This window comes from Lampetra planeri, chromosome 33 (genome assembly GCF_965212315.1).
Source record: "Lampetra planeri chromosome 33, kcLamPlan1.2.h2, whole genome shotgun sequence".
Classification (NCBI taxonomy): Eukaryota; Metazoa; Chordata; class Hyperoartia; order Petromyzontiformes; family Petromyzontidae; genus Lampetra; species Lampetra planeri.
This window is the reverse complement of record NC_136139.1, coordinates 245382-266640: the sequence shown is the minus strand read 5'-3', so window position 1 is coordinate 266640 and position 21259 is coordinate 245382. Positions and strand designations below refer to the sequence as shown.

Below are 21259 nucleotides of genomic sequence, written 5' to 3'. Positions count from 1 at the left end.
ATGTAATTTTGGAGCTTTCGTGACTGCAGGAATTATTCTTTGGTTCTTTCGGTAAAGTGACGTATAAAGATAAAATAAGAAATTAAATAATTGTGCTATTATTTAATTTATTATTTTATCTTTATACGTGACTTTACCGAAAGAACCAAAGAATTAAACAATGTAACTGGCCACACATTCCAATGTTGAAAAAATACCTCAAAATTGACTCAGTTGGGATTACGCATAGGAACATGACCCTGTGAAAACTTCGTAGGACTCTCCTGAAGAAGAGTATAGTCAATCGTTGAGGCTTTCCAGGGTTAGCAAGCATAATAATAACAAAAGCAGTCATGAGCAAGAGTGCAAACGTGGCCGCAGATGAGCGAAGTGATAATCCTGCAGTCAGCATCACGTGGTTTGTGTGCGAGTGCCCTCCCTGTTCTGTGAGAATCTGGCTGCTGCCCTTGCGCACCTTGCCTGTACCGGGGATCGCTGTGCCATAGCGAGACTCACGGATGTGTTTGTCTCCCCGTGTCGTGGGTCCTTACCCTGAAGGCCTCTCGAACCCCCCCACTGTCGGCGATGTTCTCTCCCAGTGTCCTCTTGCCCTTGAGCTGCACGCCGCAGGACAGAGCCGATTAACCGCGTGTCCTCGCAGGGCGCATCGCACCGAGCGCTCTCTGTGTCAGCTACAGACACACGCCGGGGAATCGGGGACGCGAAAGTTCCTCCCCGCTGACTACAGGCGGTCTGCGGTGCCGTGACCGGCAGGTCATGTGCCGACAACACTTTTAGAATCGGCGAGTGGATTCCCCAATCGCCGGCGCTAACAGCCAGGGCTCGACCGCACACATGAAGTGACCACTGGGGACCTTCGTCCAGCAGAAGATGATGATGAGGATGGTGGTGGTGACGACGAGGCAGGCATGTTGTGGCGAGGCAAAGAATGCGTTGCCTATGGCGGCTGGTCTGTGGTTGCTCACAGGCAGCTGCGCTTCCTTCCAGTAGTAGTTGTTGTACTGCTCGATCATGCACTGCGCCTTCTCAGAGAAGTGCGCAATCGATGCGTTGCTCCACCATTGGTGCAGGTTGCCATGTTTGTCGTATTTCCTTCCTGCAATGAAACGATGTGGCAGATCAAGTTCCTTGAGAAAGTGAGGCTTCCCCAGGGCCAGAGAGAGGCTTCCCTTCATCACCGAACAATTGTGGACCGCTGGCCCTCACAACAGCTCCTCTCCTGGCTTCACCCAAAACAACCAACACGGTTGTTTAGTTGTTTAGTTACTGCAGCTACATACTACTAACATTCCTTTCCTTTATTAATGCTACCCCTATCCCCTCCCTTTGATGATGCTAATCCTGCATAATGCACGGGCATAATATGACTTTGAAACCCCCCCCGCCCACCTCCGACGCATTTCACAAGTAGTACTAATCACATACCTGCATTTCCCATAAATATGCTAAATTCCTCTTGATATGCAAATCCTTTTGTCAAGGCGCCCTTCCCCCCTTCCAACCCAGCTTAAATATACGCTCCAAGTGTGGTGGTGTTCCATTCAGACGCTGTCTCCCCGACAGACCTGGTCTTCACCTGAGGACGGCTGCTTGCGTTGTGGCCGAAATGTCGTGAGAATTATTTTATTATGTTTTATTTTTATTATTTTATTACTTCCCTTCTACGTGACTTTACCGAAAGAACCAAGAAGATGAATCCCTGCAGTCACGAAAGCTTTAAATCGAAACCAACAAGGTGACACACAGCAGTGAACTCCACGCTGGTGCCCGGTGCAACCCCACTCTCGCTTAGAACTCTCCTGTCAAATCACCTCCAGAGCTCCCTCCAACATTGACCTCAGGCATAACTTGTTGAACATCATTATTGCGCTCGTTTACTCAGCAATGCCTCACCGAGTCTCAGAACTCGTTTTCAGGAGGATACTGCCAGATTGTTTCAGTCGGTGGCAATGTTGCTGTTATATGTGATCCCACTTGAGTGATTTGCAGGTACATTTTCAGAAAAGGGATGTATGGCCAATACCAGTGATACGTTGGTGTTTTAGCTATGGGAGGTAACAGGGGGGAACCCAGAGGAAACACCTGCAGAACAGGGGAGAACTCCACACGGAAAGGCACTCGAGGCGGGAGTTGAACCCCGGCACGTCTTGCTGGGAATGCACGAGCGTCACTACTGTGCCCCTCCCTGCCGCCACAAAAAAGCGACGAGAAATACTTTTCCAAATCTATTACTGCCGTGCCGCTGGGCTGTGCATTCTATCGCTATTAGTGTTGAGTAAAAGCAGCCACGACGAGACGATGGTGCTGATGGCGATGCGTGTGGTGCTGTCACCGTGAGCGTGGAAACCTCTTCTCACCATTGCTGTCGAAGCCGTGAGTGAATTCGTGTCCCACGATGACTCCGATGGCACCGTAGCTCAGGGACCTGCCAGCCCAGCCACAGCAGCACCAGTGCGCACGCTCACTGCACGCACGAGACCCCCATGCCGACACTCGCCTGCCCCGATGCTCGTGTTTCTATCCTCTATTCTCTATGCTGCCAAGCACCGCTATCCCTTTTCTACCTCGCGAATTTTGTTATGATGGTCCTTCATTATAGAGTTTCCTTCCGAAGGCCCTCACATACCCAGCTGCATGCCCAGTCCAGATGTTTTGTCTTCTAGAATTGATCCAATCAGACTTCTCCTCCGGTTCCCCAACTTTAGCGCTTCTTCAATACTCTCTATTTCTGTCCCGATGAATGTTTACATTCAGCGCCTCAACCTCATTTCACACCTCAAACCGAAACGCTTTAGAAGTCTGCCACAACTTTCACTCCTTCGTTCCTCAACGTGCATCCATGATTACCTCACCATTGCTGCTCACATCTATTAAATGGTGATGGGGACGGGGAGCATCCCTGTCGCACTCCTCTTCCCGCGACACCTTCATCTGACTCTCCACCTGCAACTCTGGCCACTGCTCGCTGCCCCCTATGCAATGACTTCACCGGCTGCCGTCTCTCCAGTCGATTCCCATTTTCTCCAATCATCGATCACACTCTCAAAAGTGTGTTCTCGCTGGTCACACTCACCACCAGAAGGTTCCTCTCATTCCGCACCCACTTGTGAAGCTTCTGCCTCAGTTCTCTGAGCCAGAATCATGTATATGATATTTTTAAACATGTGGCATTAATCAGTTTGCTTAGCACTCCGTAGACACACCACATCACGTGCCTTCCATTGTAGAGGGTTCACAAAGCATGTCGTGAAGCCTGCACGCCATTCTCATGGTGCATAAATATTCGTGCGTGCATCAATCAAATCTCTCCTTCATATTTATCCCAGTGCCTTGATCATCTCTGCTGGTAATCTCATGCCTTCCTGCTTCCTTGTTTCCCAGTCTCCCGTGGTTGGTGCCGCGAATGGCACCTGGTTACGTGATAGAAATACAACAGTCGCAGTTTCTCCTGGGCCCTCGATGGGCTCTGAGCGAACAGGGCCGCTGTCGAATTTGTGCGTGTGTGATGTACACCTTGCCCCATCGCTGAAACTCACATGGGGTATTTGTCTCCCCAGAAAAAGGGCTTCTGCAATTCTCCTGCCGGAAACACTACGCGCACACATACAACGACAACCCAAAACCACCACCACACACGATGCCACACCACCGCCGTGTTCCCAGCTCCAAACACGCGGTCACTCTGACAATGTTGGATTGTAGGCGCAGCAGCAGCGTCCGCATCACCTGTGAGCTGCTGCCACTCCTCGTTGGTGGCAGCAGTGTACCATCGTCTTTTTTTCATTAAATCAAAGTATTTTTTCCCAGCAAGATAATTTTACGCAGGTAAACTGTGGATTGGTGTTGACCTTCAGGCTCTCATCAGCAGAGTCAGGCCGGTCAACTGCTGCTGGGTTGCCCGATGTTTACTCTACAAATTGTGTGAACCATTCAACGCTAAAAAAAATGGACAGATCTACACGGGACGCCGTGTACACAGTAAAAAGTGACTTCCACAGCTCTAATCGAGTGCTCTTTGCTCGAATATCCCACAACCCAGTGCTCTCTGCTAGAACGTGCGTCAAACAGGGGCAGTTGGAACTAGGACAGGGATCACACGCTTCAATGCTGCTGGGACACATTGGCCCAGAAGGTTTGTCGCCTGAGGGACAAGGAGTAAATCGTGTTTTACCAGGAGCAATGTGTTTCCTCTCAGCTCCCCGTGTATTCCTTAACACCGGGGACGCGCGTGTGCGCGGTTTGCCAGGCGAATTGGACTCTGTCAAAGGTGGGGACGCTGTGTGAGCGCTGCTGCTGTGCACGAGCTTTGTTAGCGATATCAACGGTGATGGGTGTGCTGCCGCGTGTGTGCTGCTGTGTGTGTGCTGCCGTGTGTGCTGCTGTGTGTGCTGCCGTGTGTGTGCTGCCGTGTGTGTGCTGCCGTGTGTGCTGCTGTGTGTGCTGCCGTGCGTGTGCTGCTGTGTGTGCTGCTGTGTGTGTGCTGCCGCGTGTGTGCTGCCGCGTGTGTGCTGCCGCGTGTGTGCTGCTGTGTGTGTGCTGCCGTGTGTGCTGCCGTGTGTGCTGCCGTGTGTGCTGCCGTGTGTGTGCTGCCGTCTGTGCTGCCACGTGTGTGCTGCCGTGTGTGTGCTGCTGTGTGTGCTGCCGCGTGTGTGCTGCCGCGTGTGTGCTGCCGTGTGTGTGCTGCCACGTGTGTGCCGCTACGTGTGTGCTGCCGTGTGTGCTGCCGCGAGGCTCACGGATCTGGTTGGTCGTGGCGCTGTAGAAGGCGTTCACAGTCGTGGGGTTGGTGTACCACCTGGCAAAAAGACAACACCACGCTTTGAAACGCAACAACCGCTTTAAAAATCCATACTCACCTCCACGCTAACCCCACTCACATTCGTTTTGGCATGATTGCGCTCATCTACACAGGCAAGCCTCACTGAGTCCCAAAACTCATTCTCAGGAGGGTCCTGCCAAGTTTTTGGAGATGAGGGCGATGTTGCTGCTGTTGTGTGTAATCCCAATTGAGTAATTTTCAGGTATTTTTTTTAATTATTGGGATGTTTGGCTAATACCAGTTACATTGTATGATTTTTGTCTACAGGGGAAAACCGGAGAACCTGTTTGCCTCTTATTTTTTCTTCAAATCTGGACATGAGGTGATTCATGTGTCCCTTAAATACAGCACACACAGCCCAAGTGATCAGAGAGCTCAGGCAGCAGCAGCGCATGACGGTGTTCATGGCACAGCCAGCACAAGGAGGGAGAAAGCAATGACAGCATGAGGGTGGATTTGCACACGCCTTCGTTGTGTAATAGTGGAGAGAGAATGTGACATCTTACACTGCAGAGTCCACAGGCCAGCTGAAGAGACAGGAAAGTGAGGAATTGTCAAGCAGAGATATTCAAAGCATGTAAATAACCTCCCTGTCACAGACGTCACGAGGTTCCCAGGAAGTGTGCCCCTGCCCCCCTTAGAGTGAAGTGTGTAAGTAAGTATGCCGAACTTCTATCGCACCGTACGTAGCCAACCGTTCTAATCGGAGGTGTGGAAGTGTGTGATGAGTGCCCCCAGGTCTTGCAGACTCCTGACTGTGCCGCGCGTGGCTCAAAAACCTCGAGCGTGGCGACCGATTACCGTGCCACAGTCACGACACGCGCTTGGCTCAGGCCAAGAGTCGTCGCACGAATGAGAGATTTGATTCTGGCTAGGTTTGTCGCCACAAATTATTTCCTCGTTCTAAGGGGCACGCGTAGCAGAATTGATCCAGGGAGCCCAGAGGTAGGGAATCAGATTCCTGGAATCGACAGCCTTTGGCCATGAGAATGGAATGGGGCGGCCCGATGTGGAACCGCTCAGTGTTGGTCCCTCTACGCCCTTGCTGGTGTCTGGCCTCCCTGTGACGGGACAGGACGCCGCACTCCCACGCAGGCGAACAGCTGCAATGGCAGCCACGCGGCAGCGGGGCCACGCGGCAGCAGGGCCACGCGGCGACGAGCCGTCTGCGTCTCTGCAGGGCGGTGAGGGGTGTGTGGTGAGGGGTGTGTGGTGAGGGGTATGTGGTGAGGGGAATGTGGTGAGGGATGTGTGGTGAGGGGTATGTGGTGAGGGGTATGTGGTGAGGGGTATGTGGTGAGAGGTGTGTGGTGAGGGGTATGTGGTGAGGGGTGTGTGGTGAGAGGTGTGTGGTGAGGGGTGTGTGGTGAGGGGTGTGTGGTGAGAGGTGTGTGGTGAGGGGTGTGTGGTGAGAGGTGTGTGGTGAGGGGTGTGTGGTGAGGGGTGTGTGGTGAGAGGTATGCGGTTGGAGGCGTGCGGTGAGGGGTGTGCGGTGAGGGGTATGCGGTGAGGGGTATGCGGTGAGGGGTATGTGGTGAGAGGTGTGTGGTGAGGGGTATGTGGTGAGAGGTATGTGGTTGGAGGTGTGTGGTGAGGGGTATGCGGTGAGGGGTATGTGGTGAGGGGTGTGCGGTGAGGAATGATTGCTGCTCACTCTGTCTTTGAGACGCGTCTGCGCAGCCAGTGGAAGTCGTGCTGAGCCATGTTCTGCAGCAGCTGCAGCACGTTCCCAAAGTAATCATCCTCCCTCAAGCGCAGCTGAGGAAACACACATCACACTCACCTGCACAAGCCATTACAAATACTCACCTGCACACGCCATCACACTCACCTGCACACCCATTATACTCACCTGCACATCACACTCACCTGCACACGCCATCACACTCACCTGCACACGCCATTATACTCACCTGCACATCACACTCACCTGCACACCCCATTACACTCACCTGCACACGCCATTATACTCACCTGCACATCACACTCACCTGCACACGCCACCACACTCACCTGCACACGCCATCACACTCACCTGCACACGCCATCACACTCACCTGCACACGCCACCACACTCACCTGTACACGCCATCACACTCACCTGCACACGCCACCACACTCACCTGCACACGCCATCACACTCACCTGCACACGCCACCACACTCACCTGCACACGCCACCACACTCACCTGCACACGCCACCACACTCACCTGCACACGCCACCACACTCACCTGCACACGCCATCACACTCACCTGCACACGCCACCACACTCACCTGTACACGCCACCACACTCACCTGTACACGCCACCACACTCACCTGCACACGCCATTATTTGGGCGTCAGGGTGGCGCAGTGCTAACTCTCGTGTCTCACAGAAAGAAGGCCCTGGGTTCGATGTCGGGTTCCTTTCTGTGAGCAGTGTGTACGTTCTTCCCGTGTCTGTCATGAGCTTTTCTCTGGGTGCTGCAGTTTCCTGCCACCTTCGATAAGCACGGTTGGCTACGTACGGTGTGAAAAAATGTATACATATCCCAATGCTGAAATTACCTGCAAATAATTAAATGGCAATCACACGTTTCAACATCGCCCCCTACTGCGAAAACTTGGCAGGAACCTCCTGAAAAAGTCTTGATACTCTGTGAGGATTTTGTGGGTAAACGCACGTAAAGTAAAACCGCAAAAGTCATCCTGTTCTCGACCAGTTATTCCTTGTACCGCTCCCACCTCTACCCTGCCACCATCATGGCTGATGAAATCAGAGTTGCAGGTCACTGAAGCCTGTGGTTCAGGCTACATGACCCCTATGGATGTTTTTCTTACATACAGGACATCCTAACGATCACCGCACCATCAAATTAAAACAACAGAATAAGAGACCACATTACCATTTTGACTTCTTCATTGATGTACGTATTATTCTTGATGTAGTCTGGATATCCCACCCTGGCCAACACTGCATCAGCCTACATGCACAGACACACACGCAGCCCGTGCAACTCAAGGCCAAAAAGCACTCGGGTGAGGCACACGCGTTCCACGTGGCAGACTGTGTTCCACACATTACAGGTTACCCACCTCACTGGGCACACCACAGGGCACAGAAAATGTAACGGGACACACATTGCAGCACAACACACACGTGTCTCGTGTTGACGTGTACACAGCAACACTACAGGCTACAATAAGCATATTATTATACAACTCCTTATTTATTAATTTTTATTATCTAGGAATTAAAGTAAAGTTAAATACAGATGTAGAATAATAATAATAATAGGTGCACTGCCCTCCTAATCACTCAATGTGGCTTCTATTCATGGGTCTGTAGCATCTGTTCCATCCTCCACCCTCTCTCTGTCTCCCCTCCACCCTCTCTACTCTCTACCCTCTCTCTGCCTCCACTCCACCCTCTCTCTGCCTCCACCCCACCCTCTCTCTGCCTCCACCCTCTCCACCCTTTCTACTCTCCACCCTCTCTCTGTCTCCACTCCACCCTCACGTCATTCTATCGCAATGCCACCGGGCAACTCGGGCCGAAGCGCGTCCACGCACTGACGGTGGCTTCACGTGCAGCACCTTGTCAGTTGCCTTCTGCTTGGTGGGCACATCCATCCAGGTGTTCTCGGTCTCCAGCATGTCCACAAACGCCCAGCGAATCCCATCGACCAGCTTCTCCATCTGGGGACAAGCGTAAGACAGACACACAAACATATTCCACCGACTACATTGTAGCAAATTTTGATGTGAAAAAAATAATGTAACACCGGCAGTGTGAGCTGCATGCCTACCAGCTCCTTCTTCTCCTCTTGGAAATAAGCATCCACAAAGAGCCGTCCCGCGGCGCTGGGCATCATGGCCTCCACCAGGTTCACGCACAAGTCCCAGCGCGCCTGCACCGAGCGCGTGCCGATCACCACCTGCCGACGCGGGGAGGACATCAGTCGTGCCGCAACTCCCATCACCACCGCGAGGGTCGCAGGGACGATGTTGTGTTGGCAGCTGTACCGTGAAGTGAATGGGTACAGCGACGCGACGCCGGAATGGGACACGGCAGCTGAGTGAATACGGTGCTTGCTGGACTCTGCAGCAGCTGGGGCGAGGCTCACCTGGTGGAACTGCAGGTGTCTCTGCAGAAACCTCTGGCTCAGACTGCGCACCCTGTTCATCACGAGCCGTCCTACCACGTAATTCGCAACAACACTGAAGGCACAAGGATCACACGCTTCGTCATATTGGATATTCCGTTTACATTACTTATTTTATCACTCTGAAAATCCACGTCTGTGTTGGCCATATGGGTTTTGGATCATACTTGGCTGCGCTGGTCAGTGCATATTGATGGGTTGGTAGGTGCATGGTGATAGTGTGGTGGTGTGTGTTGGGGTGGTGGGTTGGTAGGGGTATGCTGTGGTGGTGTGTGTTGATTGGTGGGTTGGTAGGGGTATGCTGTGGTGCTGTGTTGAGTGGTGGGTTGGTAGGGGTATGCTGTGGTGGTATGTGTGGGGTGGTGGGTTGGTAGGGGTATGCTGTGGTGGTGTGTGTTGTGTGGTGGGTTGGTAGGGGTATGCTGTGGTGGTGTGTTGGGGTGGTGGGTTGGTAGGGGTATGCTGTGGTGGTGTGTGTTGTGTGGTGGGTTGGTAGGGGTATGCTGTGGTGGTGTGTTGGGGTGGTGGGTTGGTAGGGGTATGCTGTGGTGGTGTGTTGGGTGGTGGGTTGGTAGGGGTATGCTGTGGTGTGTTGGGTTGAGTGGTGGGTTGGTAGGGGTGTGCTGTGGTAGTGTGTTGGGTGGTGGGTTGGTAGGGGTGTGCTGTGGTGTGTTGGGTTGAGTGGTGGGTTGGTAGGGGTATGCTGTGGTAGTGTGTGTTGGGTGGTGGGTTGGTAGGGGTATGTTGTGGTGGTGTGTGTTGTGTGGTGGGTTGGTAGGGGTATGTTGTGGTGGTGTGTGTTGGATGGTGGGTTGGTAGGGGTATGTTGTGGTGGTGTGTGTTGGGTGGTGGGTTGGTAGGGGTTTGCTGTGGTAGTGTGTGTTGGGTGGTGGGTTGGTAGGGGTGTGCTGTGGTGTGTTGGGTTGAGTGGTGGGTTGGTAGGGGTATGTTGTGGTGGTGTGTGTTGTGTGGTGGGTTGGTAGGGGTATGTTGTGGTGGTGTGTGTTGGGTGGTGGATTGGTAGGGGTATGCTGTGGTAGTGTGTGTTGAGTGGTGGGTTGGTAGGGGTATGCTGTGGTGGTGTGTTGGGTGGTGGGTTGGTAGGGGTATGCTGTGGTAGTGTGTGTTGAGTGGTGGGTTGGTAGGGGTTTGCTGTGGTGGTGTGTGTTGAGTGGTGGGTTGGTAGGGGTATGCTGTGGTAGTGTGTGTTGAGTGGTGGGTTGGTAGGGGTATGCTGTGGTGGTGTGTTGGGTGGTGGGTTGGTAGGGGTATGCTGTGGTGGTGTGTTGGGTGGTGGGTTGGTAGGGGTGTGCTGTGGTGGTGTGTTGGGGGGTGGGTTGGTAGGGGTATGCTGTGGTGGTGTGTGTTGGGTGGTGGGTTGGTAGGGGTATGCTGTGGTGGTGTGTTGGGTGGTGGGTTGGTAGGGGTATGCTGTGGTGGTGTGTTGGGTGGTGGGTTGGTAGGGGTGTGCTGTGGTGGTGTGTTGGGTGGTGGGTTGGTAGGGGTATGCTGTGGTAGTGTGTGTTGGGTGGTGGGTTGGTAGGGGTATGCTGTGGTGGTGTGTTGGGTGGTGGGTTGGTAGGGGTATGCTGTGGTGGTGTGTGTTGGGTGGTGGGTTGGTAGGGGTGTGCTGTGGTGGTGTGTTGGGTGGTGGGTTGGTAGGGGTATGCTGTGGTGGTGTGTTGGGTGGTGGGTTGGTAGAGGTATGCTGTGGTGGTGTGTTGGGTGGTGGGTTGGTAGGGGTGTGCTGTGGTGGTGTGTTGGGTGGTGGGTTGGTAGGGGTATGCTGTGGTGGTGTGTGTTGGGTGGTGGGTTGTTAGGGGTATGCTGTGGTGGTGTGTTGGGTTGGTAGGGGTATGCTGTGGTGGTGTGTTGAGTGGTGGGTTGGGAGGGGTATGCTGTGGTAGTGTGTGTTGGGTGGTGGGTTGGTAGAGGTATGCTGTGGTGGTGTGTTGGGTGGTGGGTTGGTAGGGGTATGCTGTGGTGATGTGTGTTGGGTGGTGGGTTGGTAGGGGTGTGCTGTGGTGGTGTGTTGGGTGGTGGGTTGGTAGGGGTATGCTGTGGTGGTGTGTTGGGTGGTGGGTTGGTAGGGGTGTGCTGTGGTGTGTTGGGTTGAGTGGTGGGTTGGTAGGGGTATGTTGTGGTGGTGTGTGTTGTGTGGTGGGTTGGTAGGGGTATGTTGTGGTGGTGTGTGTTGGGTGGTGGGTTGGTAGGGGTATGTTGTGGTAGTGTGTGTTGAGTGGTGGGTTGGTAGGGGTATGCTGTGGTGGTGTGTTGGGTGGTGGGTTGGTTGGGGTATGCTGTGGTAGTGTGTGTTGAGTGGTGGGTTGGTAGGGGTTTGCTGTGGTGGTGTGTGTTGAGTGGTGGGTTGGTAGGGGTATGCTGTGGTAGTGTGTTGGGTGGTGGGTTGGTAGGGGTATGCTGTGGTGTGTTGGGTTGAGTGGTGGGTTGGTAGGGGTATGCTGTGGTAGTGTGTGTTGAGTGGTGGGTTGGTAGGGGTATGCTGTGGTGGTGTGTTGGGTGGTGGGCTGGTAGGGGTATGCTGTGGTGGTGTGTTGGGTGGTGGGTTGGTAGGGGTGTGCTGTGGTGGTGTGTTGGGTGGTGGGTTGGTAGGGGTATGCTGTGGTGGTGTGTGTTGGGTGGTGGGTTGGTAGGGGTATGCTGTGGTGGTGTGTGTTGGGTGGTGGGTTGGTAGGGGTGTGCTGTGGTGGTGTGTTGAGTGGTGGGTTGGTAGGGGTATGCTGTGGTAGTGTGTGTTGGGTGGTGGGTTGGTAGGGGTATGCTGTGGTGGTGTGTTGGGTGGTGGGTTGGTAGGGGTATGCTGTGGTGGTGTGTGTTGGGTGGTGGGTTGGTAGGGGTGTGCTGTGGTGGTGTGTTGGGTGGTGGGTTGGTAGGGGTATGCTGTGGTGGTGTGTTGAGTGGTGGGTTGGTAGGGGTATGCTGTGGTGGTGTGTTGGGTGGTGGGTTGGTAGGGGTATGCTGTGGTGGTGTGTTGGGTGGTGGGTTGGTAGGGGTGTGCTGTGGTGGTGTGTTGGGTGGTGGGTTGGTAGGGGTATGCTGTGGTGGTGTGTGTTGGGTGGTGGGTTGTTAGGGGTATGCTGTGGTGGTGTGTTGGGTGGTGGGTTGGTAGGGGTATGCTGTGGTGGTGTGTTGAGTGGTGGGTTGGTAGGGGTATGCTGTGGTAGTGTGTTGGGTGGTGGGTTGGTAGGGGTATGCTGTGGTGGTGTGTGTTGGGTGGTGGGTTGGTAGGGGTGTGCTGTGGTGGTGTGTTGGGTGGTGGGTTGGTAGGGGTATGCTGTGGTGGTGTGTTGAGTGGTGGGTTGGTAGGGGTATGCTGTGGTAGTGTGTGTTGGGTGGTGGGTTGGTAGGGGTATGCTGTGGTGGTGTGTTGGGTGGTGGGTTGGTAGGGGTATGCTGTGGTGGTGTGTTGGGTGGTGGGTTGGTAGGGGTATGCTGTGGTGGTGTGTTGGGTGGTGGGTTGGTAGGGGTGTGCTGTGGTGGTGTGTGTTGGGTGGTGGGTTGGTAGGGGTGTGCTGTGGTGGTGTGTGTTGAGTGGTGGGTTGGTAGGGGTATGCTGTGGTAGTGTGTGTTGTGTGGTGGGTTGGTAGGGGTATGCTGTGGTGGTGTGTTGGGTGGTGGGTTGGTAGGGGTGTGCTGTGGTAGTGTGTTGGGTGGTGGGTTGGTAGGGGTATGCTGTGGTGGTGTGTTGGGTGGTGGGTTGGTAGGGGTATGCTGTGGTGGTGTGTGTTGAGAGGTGGGTTGGTAGGGGTATGCTGTGGTGGTGTGTTGGGTGGTGGGTTGGTAGGGGTATGCTGTGGTGGTGTGTTGGGTGGTGGGTTGGTAGGGGTATGCTGTGGTGGTGTGTTGGGTGGTGGGTTGGTAGGGGTATGCTGTGGTGGTGTGTTGGGTGGTGGGTTGGTAGGGGTATGTTGTGGTCGTGTGTGTTGGGTGGTGGGTTGGTAGGGGTGTGCTGTGGTGTGTTGGGTTGAGATGTGCTGGCTCAGCACCGCGTGTCTGTGTGTCCCAGCAGCTCAAAGAGGCTCTGGAAGTAGGTCGGCACGCCGACGAGGACTGGCTCGGAGGAGTTGAGGGCGTTGAGCTCCGGGTGCCTCTCCTGCGTGTCGATCGCAGCCTTCATGAAGCGCAGCCAATCGAACTGCACGCAGCACCCCGCAGACTGCGCATGAGAACACTGCGACGCGTAGGATGCCCACCTGAGATGCTGGCTGCTCTGTGAGTCGAGCTGGTGATGAAGGCGATGGCAGGAGGAGCATGTAGAGGGGTGTTTGACCAATGTCTTGTGTTGACACAGGTTCACCAAGCCGAAGGGAGTGTGTGTGTTTGCTCAAATTACTTCCGATGTTATTAAAATCAAATCGGATTGATTTATGTACCCTGATCACACGTGTGGGCGTGGAGGTAGCGACCGAGTGGCAGGGCAGGTACCTGCGGGAGCAGGTCCTGCAGTTCGGCCACCGTGTAGCGGTTGTAGAGAGCCTCGCTTGTGCGATTCTCCCTCGGAACCAAAATCTGAAAAATCAAACGGCACCGAGGCAGCTGCCTGGCTCGACACGGCAACAACGCGCGGAGGGCAGAGTGCGTAGGAGTAAGGTGCGTGGGAGTAGGGTGCGTGGGAGCAGGGTGCGTGGGAGTAGGGTGCGTGGGAGTAGGGTGCGTGGGAGCAGGGTGCGTAGGAGTAGGGTGCGTGGGAGTAGGGTGCGTGGGAGCGGGGTGCGTGGGAGCGGGGGGCGTGGGAGTAGGGTGCGTGGGAGCGGGGTGCGTGGGAGCGGGGTGCGTGGGAGCAGGGTGCGTAGGAGTAGGGTGCATGGGAGCGGGGTGCGTGGGAGTAGGGTGCGTGGGAGCAGGGTGCGTGGGAGTAGGGTGCGCGGGAGTAGGGTGCGTGGGAGCGGGGTGCGTGGGAGCGGGGTGCGTGGGAGCGAGGTGCGTGGGAGCGGGATGCGTGGGAGCGGGGTGCGTGGGAGTAGGGTGCGTGGGAGTAGGGTGCGTGGGAGCGGGGTGCGTGGGAGCGGGGTGCGTGGGAGCGGGGTGCGTGGGAGCGGGGTGCGTGGGAGTAGGGTGCGTGGGAGCAGGGTGCGTGGAAGCAGGGTGCGTGGGAGCAGGGTGCGTGGGAGCGGGGTGCGTGGGAGCGGGGTGCGTGGGAGCAAGGTGCGTGGGAGCGGGGTGCGTGGGAGTAGGGTGCGTGGGAGCGGGGTGCGTGGGAGCGGGGTGCGTGGGAGCGGGGTGCGTGGGAGCAGGGTGTGTGGGAGTGGAGTGCGTGGGAGTGGGGTGCGTGGGAGCGGGGTGCGTGGGAGCGGGGTGCGTGGGAGCGGGGTGCGTGGGAGCGGGGTGCGTGGGAGCGGGGTGCGTGGGAGCGGGGTGCGTGGGAGCGGGGTGCGTGGGAGCGGGGTGCGTAGGAGTAGGGTGCGTGGGAGTGGGGTGCGTGGGAGCGGGGTGCGTGGGAGTGGGGTGCGTAGGAGTAGGGTGCATGGGAGCGGGGTGCGTGGGAGTAGGGTGCGTGGGAGCAGGGTGCGTGGGAGTAGGGTGCGTGGGAGCGGGGTGCGTGGGAGTAGGGTGCGTGGGAGCGGGGTGCGTAGGAGTGGGGTGCATGGGAGCAGGGTGCGTGGGAGTAGGGTGCGTGGGAGCGGGGTGCGTGGGAGCGGGGTGCGTGGGAGCGGGGTGCGTGGGAGTAGGGTGCGTGGGAGCGGGGTGCATGGGAGTAGGGTGCGTGGGAGCGGGGTGCGTAGGAGTAGGGTGCGTGGGAGTAGAGTGCGTGGGAGCAGGGTGCGTGGGAGTAGGGTGCGTGGGAGTAGGGTGCGTGGGAGTAGGGTGCGTGGGAGCGGGGTGCGTGGGAGCGGGGTGCGTGGGAGCGGGGTGCGTGGGAGCGGGGTGCATGGTAGCGGGGTGCGTGGGAGCGGGGTGCGTGGGAGCTGGGTGCGTGGGAGTAGGGTGCGTGGGAGTAGGGTGCGTGGGAGCAGGGTGCGTGGGAGCGGGGTGCGTGGGAGCGGGGTGCGTGGGAGCGGGGTGCGTGGGAGCGGGGTGCGTGGGAGTAGGGTGCGTGAGAGCAGGGTGCGTGGGAGTAGGGTGCGTGGGAGCGGGGTGCGTGGGAGCGGGGTGCGTGGGAGCGGGGTGCGTGGGAGCGGGGTGCGTGGGAGTAGGGTGCGTGGGAGCAGGGTGCGTGGGAGGGGGGTGCGTGGGAGCGGGGTGCGTGAGAGCGGGGTGCGTGGGAGCGGGGTGCGTGGGAGCGGGGTGCGTGGGAGCGGGGTGCGTGGGAGCAGGGTGCGTGAGAGTAGGGTGCGTGGGAGTAGGGTGCGTGGGAGCAGGGTGCGTGGGAGCGGGGTGCGTGGGAGCGGGGTGCGTGGGAGCAGGGTGCGTGGGAGCAGGGTGCGTGGGAGCAGGGTGTGTGGGAGCGGGGTGCGTGGGAGCAGGGTGCGTGGGAGCAGGGTGCGTGGGAGCGGGGTGCGTGGGAGCAGGGTGCGTGGGAGCAGGGTGCGTGGGAGCAGGGTGTGTGGGAGCAGGGCGCTACGCAAGCCGGCTGGCTACCTACGTTTGCCAACTGCACTTCGAAGTTGAGGATGGCGGCCATGTCCTCGTGCGCGGTGCGCGACTCGGCTCCCATCATCAGGGCGATGTCGACCAGGAGGCGCAGCAGCGCCTGGCGGTGCTGCACGGCGCACACGCGCCAACAGGCTGGCAGCGGCAAGGGGTGCGACCCCCTCGTGTGCGTCCTGCCCACGAGGGGGGCACTACAAACCCCTACACCCTCAAGCAATAGTGACGGAACTTACTACACGGCTGACTAATACCAATGCTTAGGTGTGTAAAGTATATGTATAATGTTGGCAACGACATACTTTCAAAATCAATATGTATGCGTTTTATGTTAATTATACGGATACATTTATTTAATTTAGCTGCGTATTGGCGTTGTGAGCGGGTGAGAGTTGGAGCGCTGGGGATAGGTGCTCACGCTGAACGCACACGAAGCATTCGCATCGACTATGGCTTCACTCTCACTGGGTTAAGGAGATTCACAGTGCTCCCTTGTGGGTCAGCATGAGAGTTGCATTGACACAAGCGAGCCTGACCCCGGCCACGAGGGACCCACGAGGAGCAATCGGAACAGAGGACATCTCAGGGCCCACCGAGGGAGCCGCCTTCATCGCTTCGCTTCTCCAGGGTCTGGTGAACAAGCAGGCCACAGCGAACACGAGGGACCTGAACATCAGACAAGACGTGGGCACACAGCCCCCGCACCGCCGCTCCGAGACTCACAGTGACTGCCTGCGTGCTGTTGGTGGTGTAGTCCTCTCTGGCTGGAAGGATCAGCGATGCCTGGTCAAACTGCGGACAGAGAACAATCCGGGATGTGACGAGCGATGGACACGAGGAGCGGCAACGTTCGATCACTTTCCTCCGGGAGAAAGGAAAGGCGCGTTTCCTCACCGCGAGTCGTACTCCGACTCTCGTTACAACATCAGCAGCAAAGGCGGCCGATCAAAACAGTCTCGGTTTGGTGCAGGTGAAAGACATTATTGTGGAGTCTGAAATAAACTGTTTCAAAGCGAGTGGTGCATCACGAGTGCCACGCGAGCCTCACCTTCAGGATGTAGTGCGCCGAGCTCTTGTCGTCGGTGCCCAGGTGCAGGGACATGAGGATGGAGTGACTGAAGTTTCTGCTCAACACGGCCAGCGTCTCCCTCAGGTCGAAGGCGCCCGCGTCCCACGACGCCGCCTCTGAGGAGGGCTGTCGGTGGGGGCACGGAGCGAGCCCCTCGCTTGAGTCGCCACATCCGACGGTCGAGCTCAGGACCGGCCAGCGCAGCATTGGGTGGGACAACAGCTGCAGTAGCGGTGCAGTGTCCAGATCCTCGATGAGGGCTGCAATGGACAGATGCACTCCGCTCTGATGGCCGTGTGGGTGTCGACTTCGGTGACGGCGGCGCGTTCGCGTGGGCTCGGTGAAGGCAGCATGGCGATGCCGGACCAAGACCACTCACACTGGATGTGTTTCTGTTTAGCTGAGGGAGCAAACCGGACAACCGGGAGGAAACCCACGCAGCACAGGGGGAGAACAGACAAAGACCTCACAGAAAGGAACCTGGGTCAGGAATCGAACCCGAGGAACGTCTTTGCTGTGAGGCGCGAGAGCTGCCACTGGGCCACGTCCCTGCCGCCCACCTCGGTGTGAATGAACACGTGGTGCCCACGCGGTGCCCACGCGTCGCGTTCGGTGCCAATGGCGCAGCCTGCAGCGCGGCACCGGCCTGGGGACACGTGGTCTGCAGGGACAGCAGCGTGTGGGCCATAGAGACACACGCGAGGTGTCACACACTGTTATTCAGCAGGCCTGACTTTGCTGATGGGACCCAGAATGTCGAAACCAGTGACTGGATGCTGGATTCATTGACAGGCAAGGGGCGAGCTCTAGAGACAGAGGGGTTTCTCACGGGCAAGCACTTGGGGGGAAGGGGTTCTAGCCCGGCTGGTGGGAACTCAACAAGAGAGCACGAGAGAGCCACGCATCCCAGAGTGACCCGGGTCACCAAAACGACGGAAGAAAAACAAAGTACAGCGATTAGATGGAAATCAGAAGAAAGGGAGTAACACGACCACACTCGTTCATGGGTGCACGTGTTGCTGGTGAACTCACACTCGTTCATGCAGGACCGGTACATAACCTTCGCCCGTCTGATGGCCTCCAGCTCCGTGTGCTCGTCGCCACCCCTCTCCAGAAGTTCTACAAGCAGACAAGTTAGACAGCCACGAATACCAACTACGTACAGAGAATTTCCGCCTTCGTTTGTCCTGTATTGTTACGCGTGTTCACCCAGGGACCACAATGCTCAATCACCCGCAATTCTGATTCCACCAGCCCTGATGGTGTAAGCGATACGAGTCATCACTGGGCGAGAATAGGACGCCTTATGATGTTTTATTTACTCGCTTTAATCCAGGAAATCATCACCGAGCCTCAACTCTTCTTCAGGAGGGACCTGCCAAGTGTTCGCCATCCGGGGCGATGCTGCTGCTACGTGTGATCTACGTGTGATCTACGTGTGATCTAAGTGTGATCTACGTGTGATCTACGTGTGATCTAAGTGTGATCTATGTGTGATCTACGTGTGATCTACGTGTGATCTACGTGTGATCCCAATTGAGTAATTTGCAGGCAAGTTTTCCTCATTCGGTTGTTTTTGCCAAACAGTTCAATTTATGGTTTAATCTACGAGAGTAAACCGGAGAACCCGGAGCAAACTCATTTAGAACAGGAGGAGAACATGCAAACTCCATCACAAAAGGCGCCCGATTCGAGGATCGAACCCAGGTGCTGCTTGCTGCAGGCACGAGCGTCACCACCGCGCCGCCTCCCCACCGCCGCCAATGTCTGCGGTTGTGCAGGAGGCGGGCGAGCGGTGGCCTCTCACCCTTGAGCTTCAGGTCCACCTGCTTGCGCACGTGCGAGTAGGTGCCGTAGGTGGAGGCGTCCTCGGGGATGGGGTTGGCGCGCACCCAGCCCGCGCACGAGAAGCGGAAGAAGTCGTCGCACGGATCCACGCTCCAGTCCAGCTTCTGCATCACCGCGGCCGCTGCGCGCCGAGACGGGCGGGTATCTCATCAGCTAAGCCCCCCACGAGATCTGCTCTACGTGTATACAGCACCGGCATGTGGGTCTTGTAGGGATCGTGGCTATAGGCAATCTAGATAGGAGCAGCGTTCGTGGAGCTCCTGGAGTTGACCCAAATGTTCCCTTGGCACCACCAAAGTTCACTCTCCCCCCTAGCGGTCAATCACTGCTGTAGCCCCCCCCCCTGCCAACATAATATCTCTACCCCCCCCCCCCACCATTACATCTCCGAGGAGCTGCAGCCGGACTCGTCCCCGGAACATCTGAACAGGGCTCACGCCACGCACCACCCAGGCACGCCGCACGCACCGCGCGGCATCGCGGCACCGTCTCGGCCCCGGGCGTCTCTCGGCAGGGTGCACGCCCGGCCCGCTACTCACCCCGCACCCCCTTCACGCTGGCGCAGGCTCCCTCGGCACGTACCTGCCTCCACGCACTCCGCTGCGGTGCACACGTCTGGAGGCGCGATCACGATTAACCTGTTGACGACAGCTGCACACAAACAAGAGGTGCCGTTACACCCAAAGGTGAGCGCCGTGCGCGCCGAGGCAAGCTGCTCCCGTGTGCTCTGAGCCCCGCGCCGATAGATACAGACGACGCTGAAGTTTATTCCCGATTCGTGATGACGATGCCGAATGCTGCTGACAATGGACACAGGGCCTTCTTGGTGGGATAGCACGTAAAAAACAATAACGAGAAGAGTAAAATAACTCGCAGTGCCTTTTAAGGAATCTGGATGAAATTCCTCCCCACGCTATCAGGGTTGTTGTTTACACTGCCCTCTGCGCGCATTCTTAAACTTTTCCTATTTTTGTGCAGTTGTTGTTGAGAGGAAATCAGGGAAAACACAACCGCGTTGTGATGTCAGAACAATGGAATACACAATTACATCCACGAGGCGTTTAGACCATTAAAAGAACACAGCCTTAATCGCAAACGCATGCGTTATGGAAGATAAGGATAGTAAATAGTCAATATGTTATTGTGGTTAAGGGAGAAGTTGTGCGGTTACAAAAGAACAAAAAATCCAGCGAAAATCTTTGCGTGATTTGATTCGAAAAAATTCTTGGAAAGGATCAGAGCCGCCGTGACTCCCCGGGGTGGGTGTGGGGGGAGAGTAAGGGGTGTTTTTCCCAGAGTGAAACGTACAGGGAGATGATGCATGGCCGGTTCACTGTGTTCTACATCAGCCCCACACCCACCCTGCAGACCACCCCTCCTCAACCCCCATACCAACCCTCCTCGACCCCCATACCGACTCTCCACAACCCCCACACCGATCCCCCCCAGAGCCTCGTACACACGCCCGGGTTGAGCCAGTCAAGTGCCTGGATGAAAGACTGCCTGGGAATACCAGGTGTCATCAGCTGTTGGATGTGTGGGCTTTCTCCAACGACTCTGGTCTCAATTCCAAATGCCAATCCGTGACGATTAAAATTTGCCCATAGGCCCCAATGCTGAACTCTCATACAAGTCGTGAGATCTGGTGAGGATTTCCCCGGGTAAATAAAGGTAATTATGTCATTATTACCTTCATCTGCTTCGAGGAACATCCAGGGACACAAAAAGACCAGATTTAGACGCCAATATTCGGTCAGGGTTGACGAGATTGGCAGCTAAAGGAGAGAAGGCGCCCACGACTAGATCCACTGCAGAGGCGAAGTGCAGAAATCAGCTGATATTAATGAACTCTCACGATTGTTGAACTGTGAGACTGTAACATATGGCGACGAGATGGGGAGGCCTTCATGTAGCATTGGATAAATTATGGCTGATCATGAAATTTTGAACAGTTGAAATCCAGCCAGACTCATAACAATTGCCTGACTATGGGAACACGTGTAGCATCACAATGTTTGCACAATCGCATCGGCAGTGTCCCGTCGTCTCTTGCAGGGCAACTGGGAGTCACAATTGTGAAATTACTTTTGCACTTTTAGTCTCTTGCCACAACTGTCCACATGACCTCCTGTGTACCCACTTTGAACATGTTTCTGTTTGAAAATAGTTTCTCTTTTACTTTGTCTTAAATAGCCTGCGTTACTGTAATACTCGGTCATTGCATTATAACTCCGGAAACGTGGCTCGTGAGGCCCACAAGAGGTCAAGCGCGGTGCAGGATGAATGCATGGGCAGTCGACGGCCTTCCGCCCGGCATGGATGTGGGAGCTGAACGGAATGGAACCGCTTCACTGAGTCGGTACTCTGGATGATGAGTAGGACTTCGTGTTCTGTGTTTGCTATAATAACAGATTGCCTGTCCTTGACATCTCCTGACATTTTAAACAAACCAGAATTGTTTAAAAACATTTCTCTATAGCCAAGCCAATTGGCAAATTTAACTCGTGCTGTTCCCATAGGCAAGGGCTTATGCGAGCCATGAAAAAATAGTTGACCCAGCAATTCATGAACACTGCTGATAACTTTTATTGCGCATATTGTATTGGCTCGAGACACCGCCGCCGATCGTGATGATAGTTTCGCTAGACACGTGGTTTTAATTGTTAAATGCATTGCTGCGGTAATTGCATAACTGCTGCACCCAGTGATGAACGGCCGGTAGCGGTGGGTGCGGGTGCCCGTGGGAGCCACTTCGGCGTGAGCTGCACGCGGCGGCTAAACGCACGTGCAGGCTGGCGTCGTGCGCGTCTTGAGTCGACTCAGG

The 21259-nt window shown here is 56.0% G+C and overlaps 1 protein-coding gene across 1 annotated transcript in view; it reads right to left on the bottom strand.

Moving 5' to 3' along the window:
- PHEX (phosphate regulating endopeptidase X-linked) overlaps positions 1-21259 on the bottom strand; it is a 31375-nt gene that overhangs the window by 5092 nt on the left and 5024 nt on the right. Inside the window, exons 2-19 of the mRNA XM_078609877.1 lie at positions 19018-19086; positions 18395-18556; positions 17620-17706; positions 16567-16847; positions 16242-16310; positions 15514-15630; positions 13416-13499; positions 12977-13125; positions 8931-9024; positions 8613-8741; positions 8401-8502; positions 7710-7787; positions 6474-6577; positions 4737-4795; positions 3537-3591; positions 2358-2425; positions 966-1096; positions 531-596 (exon numbers count right to left, since the gene is read on the bottom strand). Coding sequence (XP_078466003.1) covers positions 531-596; positions 966-1096; positions 2358-2425; positions 3537-3591; positions 4737-4795; positions 6474-6577; positions 7710-7787; positions 8401-8502; positions 8613-8741; positions 8931-9024; positions 12977-13125; positions 13416-13499; positions 15514-15630; positions 16242-16310; positions 16567-16847; positions 17620-17706; positions 18395-18545 — 1824 coding nt within the window. The 5' untranslated portion in view covers positions 18546-18556; positions 19018-19086. The remainder of the gene's footprint in view (positions 1-530; positions 597-965; positions 1097-2357; positions 2426-3536; positions 3592-4736; positions 4796-6473; positions 6578-7709; positions 7788-8400; positions 8503-8612; positions 8742-8930; positions 9025-12976; positions 13126-13415; positions 13500-15513; positions 15631-16241; positions 16311-16566; positions 16848-17619; positions 17707-18394; positions 18557-19017; positions 19087-21259) is intronic.